This window comes from Carcharhinus amblyrhynchos, chromosome 12 (assembly GCF_965287045.1).
Source record: "Carcharhinus amblyrhynchos chromosome 12, sCarAmb.v2.hapA, whole genome shotgun sequence".
Classification (NCBI taxonomy): Eukaryota; Metazoa; Chordata; class Chondrichthyes; order Carcharhiniformes; family Carcharhinidae; genus Carcharhinus; species Carcharhinus amblyrhynchos.
The window spans coordinates 15,099,393-15,117,611 of NC_137335.1; the positions used below are offsets into that span (position 1 = coordinate 15,099,393).

Sequence of the window (18,219 nt, forward strand, 5' to 3'; positions counted from 1 at the left end):
TTGAGAAGGAAGGATTGACTTTGATTTGATTCATTATTGTCACATGTATTAGTATACAGTGAAAAATATTGTTTCTTGCATGCTATACAAAGCATACCATTCATAGAGAAAGAAATAAGAGAGTGCAGGATGTAGTGTTACAGTCATAGCTGGGGTGTAGAAAAAGATCAACTTAATACAAGGTAGATCCATTCAAAAGTCTGACAGCAGCAGGGAAGAGGCTGTCCTTGAGTCGATTGACCTCAGACTTTTGTATCTTTTTCCCAACGGAAGACGATGGAAGAGAATATGTCTGGGGTGCGTGGAGTCCTTTATTATGCTGGCAAGTTTGCCGAAGCAGTGGGATGTGTAGATGGTTGGGAGGCTGATTTGTGTGATAGATTGGGCTTTGTTCACAACCCTTTGTAGTTCCTTGCGGTCTTGGACAGAGCAGGAGCCATACCAAGCTGTGATACAACCAGAAAGAATACTTTCTTTTGCAGTCACATTTGCTGTGAAGAAGTTCCATCAATATGTCCGTAGATTTTTTTAATGGTTATTGACCACAATACATTACTGGGCCTCTTCAAAGAGGACAAGGCAATTTCTCCCATTGCCTCTGTCAAATTTGGCACTGGGCTTTATTATTGGTAGTATATGAATGTCTTCTAGAACCCTGGAACCCGGATAGTCAATGCTGACTCACTGAGTCGCCTCCCTTTGCCCATTAGCAAGGCCTCTTTACCAGCATTGGAAGAGGTTGTGATGACCCTGAACCTTTTGGAGACCTGGCCGGTGTCGGCAAGGCAGATTCAAGCCTGGACCCAAAAAGATCCAACCCCCGATGGTGACCAGGAAGGTCAGGGGGGAAATCATCAATAGATCTCCTCATGAGCTCCGAGGACGATGAGCTGTCTTATTGAGTGGGTGGAGACCTGTCCAATGGGAAGCAGTCAGCAGGGGATTTTAAGCCTGTTACTTTACCCAGAGAGGGATATTCATAGAATCATAGAATGCCCACAGTGCAGAATGAAGCCATTTGGCCCATCGAGTCTGTACTGACAACAATCCTACCCAGGCCCTATCCCCATAACCTCACATATTTACCCTCTAATCCCCCTGACACTAAGAGACAGTTTGGCATGGCCAATCCACCTAACCCGCGCATCTTTGGACTGTGGGAGGAAACCGGTGCCCCCGGAGGAAACCCATGCAGACATGAGGAGAACGTGCAGAGTCCACACGGACAGTGACCCAAGGCCAAAATTGAACCCAGGTCCCTGGAGCTCTGAGGCAGCAGTGCTAACCACTATGCCACCGTGCCACCCAATGATCTTCTAATGACCCCCTTATAAATCCGGAAAGATGGGGCAGAATTTTCTGCTGTCCCCTGTGGTGAGTTTGTTGGCATTTTATCAGGCAGGATGGTGGGATGCCTGCTGCCTTCGTACCCCTGCCCCGATTAAGTCTGTGTTGGAAAGCTTTGTATACAGCCTTCCTCCCCTGCCACCAACCCAGGCCTTATGTGGGAACTTTAAGGGTCTCTCCATGCTGGCACTGCTGGTATTACGCCAGGCATGGACTCACTCATGTCAAGCAAAGCTATGCAGGGTTCCTGTGGGCCTTCTGGGGATGGTCACCCTCCATTGACTGTACAAAGAAGCTGATGGATCCGGCATTGGGATGGTGCCGTGCAGGGGGGGGGTCGATTGAGAGTCAACCCCCTGTCCTGTCACAGGAACGTATGATTTAGCAGCAGGAGTTAGCCACCAGGTCCTTCAAGCCTGCCCCACTTTATAATGTGATCATGGCTGATCTAGGCCAGCCTTTTCTGTACCATTTCCCCATCGCCCACCAATCCTCGATCTATCAAATACTCATCCATCACCATTTTAAGTACTCCTAATGATCTACAATCCCTTTCCAGGGAAACCAAAGATAATCAACAAGTATCCACTTTCTCCATGATTAGGGGTGGTATGATGCACAGTGAGTGGCACTGCTGCCTCACAGCAGCATGGGCCCGGGTTCAATTCCAGCCTCAGGAGTCTGAGTGGAACTTGCACGTTCCGGGTGCTCTGATTTCCCCCCATATTCCAAAGATGTGCAGGTTAGGTAGATTAGCCCTGGTAAATTGTCCCTTAGTGTCCAAAGATGTGCAGATTAAGCAGATTGGCCATACAAAATTGACCTTTAGTGTCCAAAGATTTGCAGGTTAGGTGGATTGGCCATGTTAAATTGCCCCTTAGTGTCCAAAGATGTGCAGGTTAGGTGGATTGGCCATGCTAAATTGCCCCTTAATGTCTAAAGGTGTGTAGGTTAGTGGATTGGCCATGTTAAATTGCCCCTTAGTATCTAAAGATGTGCAGGTTAGGTGGATTGGCCATGCTAAATTGCCCCTTAGTATCTAAAGATGTGTAGGTTAGGTGGATTGGTCATGCTAAATTGCCCCTTAGTATCTAAAGATGTGCAGGTTAGGTGGATTGGCCATGCTAAATTGCCCCTTAGTATCTAAAGATGTGCAGGTTAGGTGGATTGGCCATGTTAAATTGCCCCTTAGTGTCCAAAGATGTGCAGGTTAGGTGGATTGGCCATGCTAAATTGCCCCTTAGTATCTAAAGATGTGCAGGTTAGGTGGATTGGCCATGTTAAATTGCCCCTTAGTGTCCAAAGATGTGCAAGTTAGGTGGATTGGCCATGCTAAATTGCCCCTTAATGTCTAAAGGTGTGTAGGTTAGTGGATTGGCCATGTTAAATTGCCCCTTAGTATCTAAAGATGTGCAGGTTAGGTAGATTGGCCATGCTAAATTGCCCCTTAGTATCTAAAGATGTGCAGGTTAGGTGGATTGGCCATGCTAAATTGCCCCTTAGTGTCCAAAGATGTGCAGATTGGGTAGATTGGCCATGCTAAATTATCCCTTAGTGTCCCAAGATCTGTAAATTAGGGGGATTAGTGGGCTAAATACATGGGGTTAGGGGGATAGGGCTGAATGGCCTCCTTCTGCACTGTCGGCATTCTATGTGATATCTGGATGTGGATTTACTGAGGACTTAACATTCTGTTACAATTCCCACACTTTCCAACTGCAACGTGACAGGACCTGAGCAGCAGGAGAAGTCCTGGGCTCAGTGACAATGCTTAGCCCTGCACATCCACCAATCCTCCTTCACAATCGTTTGCCCGTCACACTTTGCTCCAGTGACTGCTCAGCATCTACTCTGTCCCTGTCACTCCACTAGAAAACCAATTAGCAAAGACCTCCTTCTCCTCTTCCTCTTTCCAAAGTCAGATTCCATCTACGAGGTTGGAATCAAGGCTGAAAGACAAGGTCTCTCCCCCTGTAATTAGTTAATTAGCATTAATCGTAACCAACTAGCAAACATGGGGGCATCAAGATGCCAGGTTGAACTGTCACTAATGCCAGCCTGTAAGATTAAATGTTAACATCATCCCAAGGATAGAAGCTGCTTACTGATCAGTGGCTATGATTATGGTTGTCTCCAAGGCAACTTGAAAATAATGCAACACATCCCTGCTCATCACACACAAAAACAAACTTCACACGGCTAAGGTTACACAAAGTGCCCATCACTTAAATCTTCTGCTCACTCCGCCGTTACCACGCCAAATAGCACCGAGAGATTATACCCAACCTGTTACCTTGAATGCTTCTCTTGAAAAAGGCTTTGCAACCTTCGCATGACCAGACTCCATAGTGATAGCCCGAGGCATAGTCGCTGCACACCGCGCAGTACCGTGTCTCCTTGCTGGATTCTAACGTGCCCGCGGATGGGCTGCTCTGCTCACTCGTGCTGGAGAGGTGGTCGTTAGCTCGCTGCCGTCGAGTGTCACTGTTGACCCTGTGGAATGACAGCAGAGGGGAGAGCACAGGATGAGACGCAGTGCGTGTGTGCGTGTGAGTGTGTCTGAGACTGTGTGTAAAAGTGTATGTGTGTGTGAATGTGAGTGTGTGTGTGTGTGCGAGTGTGTATGTGTACATGCGCATGTGTGTGTGTGAGTGTGTATGTGTACACACGTGTGTGTGTGTGTGCATGTGTGTGTGAGTGAGTGTGTATGTGTACACACGCATGTGTGTGTGTGTGAACGTGTGTGTACATGTGTGTGTGTGAGTGTGCATGTGTGTGTGTGAGTGAGTGTGTATGTGTGCATATGCATGTATGTGTGAGTGCATGTGTGAGTGTGTATGTGTACACACACATGGGTGTGTGAGTGTGTGTGTGTGTGATTGTGTGTGTGTGTGTGTGTGTGAGTGAGTGTGTATGTGTGCATATGCATGTATGTGTGAGTGCATGTGTGAGTGTGTATGTGTACACACGCATGCATGTGTGAGTGTGTGTGTGTGTGATTGTGTGTGTGTGTGTGTGTGTGTGTGTGTGTGTGTGGATACAGTGAGGCCTCGCGCATGGATTTCCCAACTCAACATTCCCAATGTTCTTCCTCATGTTCCCCCACCTATCTTTTCTGGTCTCTGTCCCTTAATCCTCATGCAATCATCTCACAGGAACAGGTTCTCTTTGCCACACCTTAACCCTGCCGTAATCTTGTTCGACACACGCACACACACACAGTCATGTACATACACATGCACACACACACACTCCTGCACCTCCATCTACCTCCAAGGAAAGCAACCTCACTTTTTCTAACTGCACCTTGTGAAATAAAGTGTCACTCATCCCTGGACCCATTCTGGTCAATCACCCTCTGCACCCTCACAGGACCTTCCTCCCTGTCGCGTGTGACCAGAACTGGATGCAATACTCTAGTAGCCTAACCAGAGCTCCATAACTTTCCTGCTTTTACACATCTATTTATGAAGCAAGTGCTATCTCATATGCTCTGTTAACTCTTCCCTCAATATGTCTTCTTTTTCATTCAAGGGATATGGGTGTCACTGACTGGGCCAAAATTTGCTGCCCATTCCTAACTGTCCTTGAACTGAATGTCTGTAACCCTGGAGTCACATGTAGGCCAGACCAGGTAACAACGGCAACCTTCCTTCCCTAAAGGGGCATTAGTGAAGCAGATAGGCTTTTACAACAAATAGACTTTTTAATTCTAGACTTTAATTCCAATTTCACCATCTGCTGTGGTGGGATTCGAACCCGAGTCCCCAGAGCATTATCCTGGAGTTCTGGATTACTACTCCAGTGACAATACCTCTATTCCACTACCTGCCTGCGTCAGGTCCAAGAATCTGAGTGGACCCTCAGGTCCCTCGAAATCTGGTAGACTCTTCAGAATTGCGCTCTTTGGTAAAAGTTGTCTCTTCCTATCTCATTAAGGGGAAGCAATGGCCTAGTGGTACTATCGCCAAACTAATAATCCAGAAACTCGGCTAACATTCTGGGTTCGAATCCTGCCACAGCAGGTGGTGCAATTTGAATTCAATTTAAAAATATCTGGAATTACTGATGACCATGAAACCATTATCGGAAAAACCCATCTGGTTCACTAATGTCCTTTATGGAAGGAAATCTGCTGTCCTTACTTGATCTGGCCTACATGTGACTCCAGAGCCACAGCAACTGCCCTCCATGAGCAACCAGGGAAGGGCAATAAATCCTGGCCAGCCAGCAATGCCCATGTCCCATGAATGAATAAAAGAAGAAATCTGAGGAAATACATCATCTCATGCTTACCTGTGGTACATCCAGCTGTCCCATCTGCCCATTCTGCTCACCTTTCTATATCCTGATCTATCTATTCTCTACTATCTATATCCTATATATACTGAGCCTCTATTCTCTACAAGCAAATTCAATCCTAAGGGTATTACTGTACAGAGAATCCAAGCTCAGTGCAAGCAATGGATCAAAGCTTAAACCTACTCACTCTTCATCTGAGGCCTCAGAGGTTCCCAGGATTGAAGTGTTTATCATATGAGGAGCGGTTGAGGGGTCTGGGTCTGTACTCAATGGAGTTTAGAAGGATGAGGGGAGACCTATTCAAAACTTACAGAGTACTGAAAGACCTGGATACAGTGGAAGTGGAGAGGATGTTTCCACTAGTGGGACAGACTAGAACTCGAGGACACAACTTCAGAGTGAATAGTCTGTTGAGGAGGAATTTCTTCAGCCAGAGGGTAATGAATCTGTGGAACTCATTGCCACAGAAGGCTGTGGAGGCCAGGTCATTGAGTGTCTTTAAGGCAGAGATAGATAGGTTCTTGATCAATAAGGGGATCAAGGGTTACTGGGAGAAGGCAGGAGAATGGGGATGAGAAGCATATCAGCCAAGATTGAATGGCAGAGCAGACCGATGGGCCGAATGGCTTAATTCTGTCCCTATATCTTATGGTCTTATGGTTTACAGCAATGAACATAAATCACCTATACACATCCCAAACAAGAATAGATTGGGTGAATAAAGGGAATGGGATAAACATGCAGCATTTACAGGAGCAAGAGAAAGGAGAGCACTATTAGAAGATAAATTATTTTCACTGCCTTCTTTCAAAACCATTGCAATTTGGAAGAAATAGGTTTCAAATTAGCTTAAACCTTAATGAATAGGAGAGCAGCCATTTTTGTTCCCATTCTTCAACGAGATCAGAGCTGCTTTGCACTTCAGCTCCATTTGCTTCACAGTCCTTGATACACTTACATAACAACAATCTAGTAGGAGGTCTTGTGGCGCAGTGGGTTAGTGTTCCTACCTCTGAGCCAGAAGCTCTGGGTTCGAGTCCCACCCCAGGACCTGACGGCCAAGGGAGGTGCGTTCATAAGGTGGCCAAACAGATTGAGTGTCAACCGACAAATCCTTCCAAACGTACCAATAGCTGGCAGGAGAGACTCCTGGTCCACTCTTGGTGTGGAATGGCACCCCTCAAACTATAAACCCCCGGTGACAGACTAGTGACCTGCTCCAGGAATCACTAACTACAGAAACAGATGAAAATCTGTCTTAGTGCACCACTAGGTGCAGGAAGGGAACTGGGACAACAATCTATTTATTCACTCTCACAGTTCCAGAATTCCACCAAATTTTGTCTGAAGAAATATTTCTTAATTTCACCCTGAATGGGCTCACTCTGGTGTTGATGTCCTTTGCTGTGGATACACTAACCAGAGGGAATAATTTCTCCATCGATCCCGATCAAATCCTTTTCTCAATTCAAGCAACTTGGTCAGAGTAGATTCCAACCTTCTGAACTCAGAGGAAGGCCCACCTTTATGCAGATCAGATCATTTAACCCTTTAAACCCTGACATCAGCATCAGGAATGTAGTGAAATTAGCTAGTCGTGTTGTGGTTTGTAGAGAAGAACAAAATTTTAGGCGGAATGTTCCAATCCTGCCGTGGCGGTGGTCCGGACAAAAGTCCATTGACTTCAGCGGGACTGGGAGATCCCACTGGTGGATAGAGCCAGGAAGTTGCACCCTTTGCCTTACATAGAGAGGCAATGGCCTTGTGGTATTATCACTGGACTATGGATAGGATTTTACAGCCTCGCTCATACCGAAACCACCCAAAATCAACAGACCTTTCCGTGTATTACATCTTGCCCGCTCTGATTCCCGCAGCAGGTGGGCCAGTAAAATTCCAGCCTATTAATCCAGAAACTCGGCTAATACTCTGGGGACCAGGGTTCGAATTCTGCCAATGGTGGAATTTGAACTCATTAAAAAATACCTGGAATCAAGAATCTACTGATGATCGTGAACCCATTGTCGATTGTTGTAAAAATCCGTCTGTAAAGTCTTTTAGGGAGGGAAATCTGCCGTCTCGACCTGGTCTGGCCTCAGGGAGGGGCAATAAATGCTGGCCAGCTAGCGACGCTCATGTTCCATGAATGTATTTAAGAAAAGCTACGCTTGATTTACATTCTAGAGGACTATCTTGTCCCCAAAGGTCTGTTTCTGTGGAGTTTTGTTTATTCATTCATAGGACATAGGCATCACTAGCTGGCCAGCATTTATTGTATATCCTTAGTTTCCCTTGAACTAAGTGGCTTGCTGGGCCATTTCAAAGAGCAGTTGAGAGTCAACCACATTGCTGTGCTTCTGGAGTCTCAAGTAGGCCAGACCAGGTAAGGAAGGCAGATTTCCTTCCCTAAAGCGCATTAGTGAACAAAGTGAGCTTTTCCGACAATCAACATCCATTTCCCGGTCACCAGTAGATTCTTAATTCTGGACTTTTTTATTGAATTCAGATTCCACCATCTACCATGGCGGGATTCGAACCTGGGACCCCAGAACATAAGCTGAGTTTTTGCATTAATAGTTTAGCGATAATACCATTCACCATCACCTCCCCATAATAATACTTACTCCCTCTAGTTTGGTGGTTATCAGATGGTCTGTGGTGGTTCAACGTGACGGCTCACCACCACCTTCTCAGGGAAATTAAGAATGGACTCTCCAAGCTAACGATGCCCATATTCCATGAAAAAAAATGTTTAAACTTACTTTGTGCCAACAATATGTTTGTCAACAAGTACAGAACTACTCATCTTGGCCTGGGTTTCTTTTACACAGGGGGCACACAGAAAAAGCTGGAAAATCAAATTCCAGTTAGGAATGGAATCATAGAAAAGAATCATAGAATCTACCATGCAGAAGGAGGCCATTTGGCCCATCAAGTCTACACCAACAACAATCCTATCCAGGCCCTGCCTCCATAACCCCACATGTTTACCCTCCTAATCTCCCTGACACTAAAGGGCAATTTAACACGGCTAATCCAGGAAACCGAAGCACCTGGAGGAAACCCACGCAGACATGGGGAGAACGTGCAAATTCCACATGGACAGTGGCCCGAATTGAACCCGATCCCTGGTGCTGTGAGGCAGCAGTGCCAACCACTGTGCCATGCTAAATTTCAAATCCTGGCAATAAAATTGCCAACCCGTATTGGCAAATGATCAATAGATGTCCCACAACTACCTCCCGCCCCACTGCCGCCCATCTTGCTGCCTCTCCAATGCCACCAAAAACCACAGCTTGCTATAATTCAACGAATAAACTGTCGAACTAAAGGAGAATGGTGAAAATCTAAACTCAAACCAGGAAACATAGGAGCCAACACTCAATGCAGGGAAAGAAATAGAACAGGTTAGAGCAGAAAATTCTGGATGAATTCAGCAGGTCTCACAGCATCTGTAAATAGAGAAATGGAGTTAATGTTTCTCTACTGTAGAAGGATCATTTAGATCCAAAAAGTTAACTCTGTTCCTCTCTCCACAGACACTGCCAGACCTGCTGAGTTTATCCAGTGTTTTCTGTTTTTGTTCAGATTTCCAGTATCCACAGATTCTTGCTTTTACATAAAATGACATAGAATTCCCTACAGTGCAGAAGGAGCCATTTGGCCCATCGGATCTGCAGTGACTCTCTGACAGATCACCTTACCCAGCGCCCAGCTCTCCCAGTTTATCTCCATAACCCCGCAGCCAATCCACCAAACCTACACATCTTAGGACACTAAGGGGCAATTTAACATGGCCAATCCATCAAGCCTACACATCTTGGGACACTAAGGGGCAATTTAGCATGGCCAATCCACCTAACCTGCACACCTTTGGACACTAAAGGGCAATTTAGTGTGGCCAATCCACCTAATCTACACATCCTGGGACACTAAGGCGCGATTTAGCATGGCCAATCCATCTAACCTGACATCTTTGGAAAGTGGGAGGAAACCCACGCAAACATGTGGAAAATGTGCACACTCCACACAGACAGTCAACCAATGCTGGAATTGAACCCTGGTCCCTGGCGCTATGAGGCAGCAGTGCTAACACTGTGCCACCCTGTTTCCTAATTGGCTCCTTGACACATTGATCTAGAAAACATAGTAGTTTGAATGCATTCCATAAAGTCATCCCTATATCCTTACTGCAATTGAACTCCGAATACAATTCATTACTATCACTGAATCGGATATTGTATTGAATGGAATGATAAATGGGCAAGTGAGTGAGGTTGGAGTGAGCAGGATATTAAATGGCATGTGGAGTGAGCAAGAGTGGATGAGAAGGGACATGGAATGAGAAGGCAAATGGAAATTACAGTCATAGCGTTTTACAGCACACAAAGAGACCTTTTGGCCCATCGTAGTTGTACCTATCAACTCTAGTCCCATTTTCCCATACTTGGCCCATTGCCTTGTGCTATGGCATTTCAAGTGCTCATCACAAAGCTTAATATTGAGAGGATGGTTTCAACTCTTTACTGGATTCAGATTTCACCATCTGCCGTGGTAGGATTTGAATCCAGGTCCCCAGAACGTTACTCTGCACCTCTGGATTATTAAATCCTGTCCACCTCAGGATGATCAAATCTAGTAATTGGTACCACTCTGCCGTCACCTCCCCTGTTCCAGTGTTTGAGGAACGGGAGGAGAGGCAATGTATTCTGGATGGGATATTGAAAGGTATTGGGTATGTACAAATAAGTGACATTTGTCCGGAGAAGGTATTAAAGCGTATGAAAGGACAGCAATGAAAGATTGGACTAGGTGAGAAGATAAAGGATTTGGGGAGTGAGTAAGTATGGGATTAGACTGGTGGGATATTAAAGCGATTGGGGAGTAAGTATGGGATTAGACTGGGGGTGGACATTAAAGATATTGGGATGTGTGGGAATATGGGATTAACGGGGGGATATTAAAGGGTTTGGAGAGTGAGTAAGTATGGGATTAGACTGGTGGGATATTAAAGCAATTGGGGAGTAAGTATGGGATTAGACTGGGGGGGATATTAAAGACTTTGGGAATGAGTAAATATGGGATTAAACTCACTGCCTTATGGACAAAAGAGCAATGTTGTTGGGCCAAATGGCCAGTTTGTGTACTAGAACATTCCACAGTTCCTAGTTGTCATGCAGGATGTTTCCCTTAAGCTCCTCATCATAAAATACATTGTAAAATCCCTTTTTCTGATCCTGTGATTTCCAAACTAATCCTGGGCCCCATTCCGAAAATATTTATTGACCAATTCTTGAAATCTGACATCTTCCCGAGTCAAACACTGGATACTGGCAGCCGTATTCATGTTTGCCGAGGTTTAGGTCTCATTTAAGTTTTATCTTTCACCTTGCCCTGATGTTGATGAGCTCTCCTCTCCTGCTGCTCTGGCTCTGTTTCTACATAGCGGCTCCCACTCCCGGTGCACCCAGCTCGAAACCAAGAGGTGGTCATTGAGGAAGGTACCCAGCAGTTGTGAGGATGTCACAGTCACCTGGTACGTTGGTCCAGAACCCATTTATCATGCATGGGGCGAGAGAGGAAGAGTGACCATGCTAACAACCTGGCCAGGGAATCGCCACCAGACCTATCCTCATTTCCATCTCACCTTCACACAGCTACTCCTAACGAGGGTGGCTGGATAGTGATCAGGAGATGCTAAGTTCATGGAACCGCTACAGTGCAGAAGGAGGCCATTCAGCCCATTGAGCCTGCAATCCTACCCAGGCCCTATCCCTGTGACCCCATATCCTTATCTGCTAATTCCCTTGACACGAAAGGGGCAATGTGGTATGGACAATCCTACCCAGGCCCTATCCCTGTAACCCCTTATCTTTACCCTGTTAATCCCCCCGCCATGAAGGCGCAATTTTGCACGGCCAATCCATCTAAGTCACACATCATTGGGAGGAAATCAGAGCAACCGGAGGAACCCCATGCAGACACAGGGAGAACATGCAAACTCCACACAGACAGAACAGAATTCTCCCACCTCACCCATCAATGCAATCGTAGCGGGCGGGTTACAGATAATGTGAAGGTCCATTGACAGTCGGGCGGGAATTTTTGGCTTTCTGACCAGCGTGGCTGGAGAATTCTGCCCACGGTCACCAGAGGCTGGCACTGAACCCAGCACCCTGGCGCTGTGAGGCAGCGGTGCTAACTATTGTGCCACCGTGTGTCCCTTCCTCCACGCCCAGATCCCCAGAGGATTTACAATGGGTCAACGGGGGGGGGATCAAGGTTGGGGGGGCGGGGGGGGGGCGGTGGTGGTGGTGGGTCAGAGCAGCCTTATGGTACAGGCTTTACCCTCCAACCACTGCAGCTAGGGCTGGGCTCAATTCCTGAGCCGGAGGGTTGGGTCCTTGAAGGAGTGCCAGGCTCCCCTAACCCCACAGGAACAGCTGGCAAAAACACGACAGGGCAGTCATCTACCTGGGGCACAGCCAGCTGAGTGCCGGGGGGGGAGGCTAGTGAGGAGGAAGCAGTGGAGGGGAATCCTCCTCAGTAGGAAGCTCGACCCCCACAGTCATAGCGAAGAGGGTGGTAAAAGGTAAATATACATCGACATAGCAACATTCGCAGTGATCACACGGAGACAGCACCTGTTAGTGCCACCCCTACATGTGCTTGGAATGTTCCATGGCAATCTACTGCTCAACCTCACCTTCCTATATTGTCTGTGTTATTGCTACCTGTGCCTTAGTCAGGAATTCTGTCACACTCCACAAGCTATTTGTTCTCTCCCTCCCCAGATCCAGTGGGAAATTTCCACCCCATATCCTGAAATAGACTCCATTGAATCAAAAGGAGGCCATTTGGCCCACCAAGCCCGCACCGACAACAATCCCATCCCATTCCCGTAACCCACACGTTTACCCTGCTAATCCCCTCGGAACTAGGGTCAATCCAGCATGGCCAATCAACCTAACCCGCACAGCTTTGAACAGTGGGCAGCACGGTAGCACAGTGGTTAGCACAGCTGCTTCACAGCTCCAGGGACCAGGGTTCGATTCCCGGCTTGGGTCACTGTCTGTATGGAGTCTGCACATTCTCCTTGTGTCTGTGTGGGTTTCCTCTGGGTGCTCCGGTTTCCTCCCACAGCCCAAAGATGTGCGAGTTAGGTTGATTGGCCATGGTAAACTTGCCCCTTAGTGTCCTGAGATGCGTAGGTTAGAGGGATAAATGGATCAATGTGTGGGAATGGAGGTGGGGGGGGAGAGCCTGGGTAGGGTTGTGGTCGGTGCAGACTTGATGGGTCAAATGGCCTCCTTCTGCACTGTAGAGTTTCTATGATTTCTATGAAGCCGGAGAACCTGGAGGATACCCACACAGACACAGGGAGAATGTACAAACTCCACATAGCCAGTGACCCAAGGCTGGAATTGAACCCAATCCCTGGTGCTGTGAGGCAGCAGTGCTAACCACTGTGCTTGTACATCTTTGGACGTTAAGGGACAATTTAGCATAGCCAGTCAACCTAACCCGCACATCTTTGGAGTGTGAGAGGAAACCGGAGCAGCCGGAGGAAACCCACACAGACATGGGGAGAATGTACAGACCCCACACAAACAGTGACCTGAGGCCAGAATTGAACCTGGGACCTTGGCACTGTGAGGCAACAGTGTTAACCTCTGTGCCTGTACATCTTTGGGCAATTTAGCATGGCCAGTCAACCTAACCCGCACATCTTTGGAGTGTGGAAGGAAACCAGAGCACTCGGAGGAAACCCACGCAGACACAGGGAGAACATACAGTCTCCACTGACAGTGACCCGAGGCAGGAATTGAAGCTGGGACCTTGGCATTGTGAGGCAGCAGTGCTAACCACTGCGCCACCGTGCCGCCCCTAAATGCAGACAAGGACATAAGGACCAGGAATCAGGAATAGGCCATTCAGCCTCCTTGAGCCTGCTTTGCCATTCAGTACGATCATGCCTGATCCCATCTCTGCCTTCCTGCCTCCTCCCGACATTCTCTATAACCCTTTAACCCATTACGACAATTCGCAGGAGAGAACGGATCAGAGTGTAGTCATTGCCACTCCCGCAATGGGCACGTGACTTCACTGCGCCAAACCCTTAGTAGCCCAATCAGGCTGAATCATCGAAAATCACAATGCAGAAGGCCATTCAGGCTATCATACGCATGCCGGCTCTTTTGAAAGGACTATCCAATGATCTCACCGCCCACCCACGCTCCCCCCAAACAATCGCCCCCTCCCCTCCCCCAATCTCTGCTCTTTCTCCGTTTTCCTGCAGTATTTACCGGATTCCCCTTCTGCCATTCCTTATTTCCAGCACCCTTTCAATAGTGCATTACAGCCCGTGACTTCACTATCAAATCTTGCACATCTGTGGCTGTTACCAGTTATATTCGAGCTGTGTCCCTCTCCCCTGCACCCGCAAGCCCCTCATCCCCTCCCCTGGCCCCGACACCCCTCAAAGTTTCTCCCTTTCCACTTCATCAAAGGTTTTCAGGACACAAAATTATTTAAGAGAGAAAAAAAGTTCTCATTTGGCCTCGCGCTGTGCAGAGGATTGATATCCAAACTATTGATTGCACAATCGGAACAAAGCACAGCCGTAGCCCGAGCAAACGTCAAAGGATGCCTGCCTCGACATGTTGAGAAAAATCAAAGAATAGAAAATCCTGGGTCTAATGGACTTGAGGGGGTGCAAATCATCTCTTGCTGCCCTTTATCTAGAAGCCAGTGGGTCTGAATCCCTTCCTACTTCTCCCAGGGCAACTTTAACTCTGCTATTCTTTAAAGCGTTGATAAGGGAGTTCTATTCAAGAGATTTCAAATTATCAATAATATTATTGCCACAGAGCGAACTCGCATCCATTTTATATACACACACAAACACTCGCACACACACACATACACACACTCTCACACACACACACACTCGCGCACACACACACACACACTCGCACACACACACACACACACACACACACTCGCACACACACACATACACACACTCACACACACACACAAACACACACACACTCGTGCACACACACACATGCACACACACTCGCACACACACACACACTCGCACACACACACTCGCACACACACACACATACACACACAAACACATATACACACTCGCACGCACACACACTCGCACGCACACACACTCGCACGCACACACACTCGCACGCACACTCGCACGCACACACACTCGCACGCACACACACTCGCACGCACACACACTCGCACGCACACACACTCGCACACACACACACACACGAGAGAATATCCAAGAGGGATTTTCCTCCCAGGATTTTTCACTGAGTGAAAAGCACCACAGAATGTGTCCCCTGTGGAACTCTATGTTTTGGGCTGTGGGGAACTTTTATTTGGGTTCTGATTCTTCTCGTCTAGGTTCTGTTTTAACTCGGGTCAGTTAAAGGACAGGATCAAATCTCAACCTGGGCTGCACCATTGCACCCACTGCGTTCTCACCCTCAAACGGTGGCGCAAAGTATCCCCGAGATTTACTCTTCTCCTCCCTCGGAGGGAGCTGGGAAGACCCAATCCTGAATCCCCTGCCTCTTCCTCCTCCGACAGAATGTTAACATCACCCCGAGACCCCCCGACCTGCTCGACTAATCGGAGCTTCTAATTGTGCGGGGACGCATACCTCGCCTGCCAGAGCAACCTCCCCCCACCTCCCCCCACCTCCCCCCACCTCCCCCCACCCCGTGCAATCAAGGTCGAGACTCAAGTTCCAGCGACGTCTCAGACAAGTTCAGAGAAGGGTCCGGGGGCGGGGGTTCTGAAGCAACCCCATCGACCAGATCTGCTCAGTGGAAGAGTCGGGGGGGGGGGGGGGGGGGGGGGGGGGGGTGGGGGGGAGACAGACCCATCTAAACGTGGCAGCTGAAGAGAGATGCAGCCTCAGTAAATCTCATCCGACTTGTCACAAGGGGAAGGAGAAAGGAGTCACGGTGTCCAGATGATTCCAGGTTCATTCCCGGGTGGCACACTGAGTTTGAGGAGGTGCGAGGGGGTCGGGGGGGGTGTCGGGGGGAGGTCATTGTCAAAGGGGACGAGGCTGTAAGTTCTTCCCCCCTCCACCCAAAGCACCCCTCAAATCAACATCCCCCCCCCCACCAAAACCCCAACCCCCTCTGCTGCCTTGCTGCTCAGGAACTCGGAGAAAGAAGGTGGCCTCCTCACCTGTAGAAAGTGGAAGGGGGCGCGTCCCGCAGCCCAAAGCTGCTGCAGCTGCTCTGCTCGTTCTCCACGTAGTAGGGGACCTGCTGCCCGTGGCCCACGAAGGAGGAGAGCTGGGGCGCGGTCTGCAAGAAGACCAGCGGGCTGGGCGACATGCTGTTGAGGGAGTGGAGGCCGCCGAGGTTGCCGGAGCCGTGCGACTCGGAGGAGGCCGCGTAGCCCAGGCCGCTGGGGTTGTACAGGGTGGCCGCGAACTCGTAGCCGCCCTCCGGATAGTTCATCGCTCCGGATAGGCCCTTCTCCGCATAGATTTCATTCAGAGGTCCATCGCCGCTTATAGGTAACTGTAGAGTTTGCCTGCCAAACGCGTCCAACTCGTTGGCCTGAACCTTCTGCAGCAAAGCGATTGTAGGTGATTTGTGATGGAGCGGGATTGCCATGGCCATCCAGAGAGGGGTGGGGTGGTGGGGGGGGGGGAGGGGGGGAGGGGGGAGGAGGGTGGGGGTGGGGGTGGGGTTATGGGAGGAGAGAGGGAGGGAGGGAGGGAGGGGTGGGGAGGGAAAGACAACCCTGCTCTCAGTGCCACAACCTGACACTGTCGCCTGTAGGTTCGCACTTCATATCAATTGTCCGACCGAGTGGAAGAGAGACAGAGAGAGAGACAGAGAGAGAGACAGAGAGAGAGACAGAGAGAGAGGGAGAGAGTGGGGAGCGCCCCGGCCAGGGGAGGACGGGTCGTTACTGCGCTCACTCCCGATGACAACACTCCACAAACACTCCGAGGGCTGTGCTCCTCTCTCTCTCTCTCTGTCTGTCTCTCGTCTGCGTGAGGCGGAGGAGGATACGACTGAGAGAGAGAGAGCGCAGGGAGAGGAGCAAAAAAAGCAAACTTCAGACCAAGTCTCGCACATCTGAACTAATAAGCATTACAAAGGTGCTGGCAGCGAGCCAGAGGGAAAAAAAGGGCAGTTTTTCACCAACCCTGGTTTTATATTTCACCGCAGGCAGACACACTGTTAAAGTGACATTGGACAAACCTTTCACCAGACAGGCAGCACTCTTTAACATTCACACCTCTCTGCGCTCCTGTGCAGTTTGGAGGGAGAAAGATTCCTGCCGGGTTTTTTAACCTTGCAACACCGCTGTCCCGACCACCCCTCCGCCTCCCTCCCCTCACCTCACCTCCCCTCCGCCTCCCTCCCCTCACCTCACCTCCCCTCCGCCTCCCCTCACCTCACCTCCCCATCACCTCCCCTCCGCCTCCCCTCACCTCACCTCCCCTCACCTCCCCATCACCTCCCCTCCGCCTCCCCTCACCTCACCTCCCCGTCACCTTCCCTCACTTCCCCTCACCTCCCCTCACCTCCCCGTCACCTTCCCTCACTTCCCCTCACCTCCCTGTCACCTTCCCTCACCTCCCCTCACCTCCCCTCACCTCCCCGTCACCTTCCTTCACCTCCCTGTCACCTTCCCTCACTTCCCCTCACCTCCCCGTCACCTTCCCTCACCTCCCCGTCACCTTCCCTCACCTCCCCGTCACCTCCCCGTCACCTTCCCTCACTTCCCCTCACCTCCATCTCACCTCCCCTTACCTCCTCCTCACCTCTCCTTACCTACCCCTCACCTCCCCCTCACCTCCCCTCACCTTCCCTCACCTCACCTTCCCTCACCTCCCCTCACCTTCCCTCACCTCACCTTCCTCTCCCCTCCCCCTCACCTCCCCCTCACCTCCCTCTCACCCCCTCACCTTCTTTCACCTCCTCCTCACCTCTCCTTACCTCCGTCTCACCTCCCCTCACCTCTCCCCACCTCCCTCTCACCTGTGAAACCATCCCCACTGGAATTTTCAAACTATGTCCCAAGGGTGAATGCCACTCCAATACCCGCTAGCCCACACACACATCCTAATCTCCCTTGCATTCCCTCACCCCGTCTGCACCCCCTCAACAGGCAATACCACCTCCCTCCCCCACCACCACCCCCACTTAGGAACCCCCTCCGCACTGCGAGTTCTAATTGCACTCCGGGCTTGGATTAACGAGAAGGCGAATCTCAAACTCAGCCTGCAAGGGGTCAGATCAATCTGGGACAAAGTGTAAATGAAGTGTCAAAGGGTTCTCGCTCAGTCCTTGCCCTCGCTCAGACCCCTGCGCACCTGAGTCTTTCCCTGCTACAGCCCACTGTAAGTTGTTCTCCCTCATGTATAACGTCTGGGTTCAGTCTTAAAGTGTCTGTGCTTTCACTCAGTGATTTATTGGTTAGAATAAAAGCGTCGATGGATCAACAACAAAAAAAAATCATTGCAAAGAGGGCTTCCTATAACTGAAACCTCCCACCTCC

The 18,219-nt window shown here is 49.4% G+C and overlaps 1 protein-coding gene across 1 annotated transcript in view; it reads right to left on the minus strand.

Moving 5' to 3' along the window:
* Window positions 1-16,319, minus strand: part of esr1 (estrogen receptor 1) — a 213,646-nt gene extending 197,327 nt beyond the window's left edge. Inside the window, exons 1-2 of the mRNA XM_080200098.1 lie at window positions 15,883-16,319; window positions 3,641-3,840 (exon numbers count right to left, since the gene is read on the minus strand). Coding sequence (XP_080056224.1) covers window positions 3,641-3,840; window positions 15,883-16,319 — 637 coding nt within the window. The remainder of the gene's footprint in view (window positions 1-3,640; window positions 3,841-15,882) is intronic.
* Between the last annotated feature and the right edge of the window lie 1,900 nt (window positions 16,320-18,219).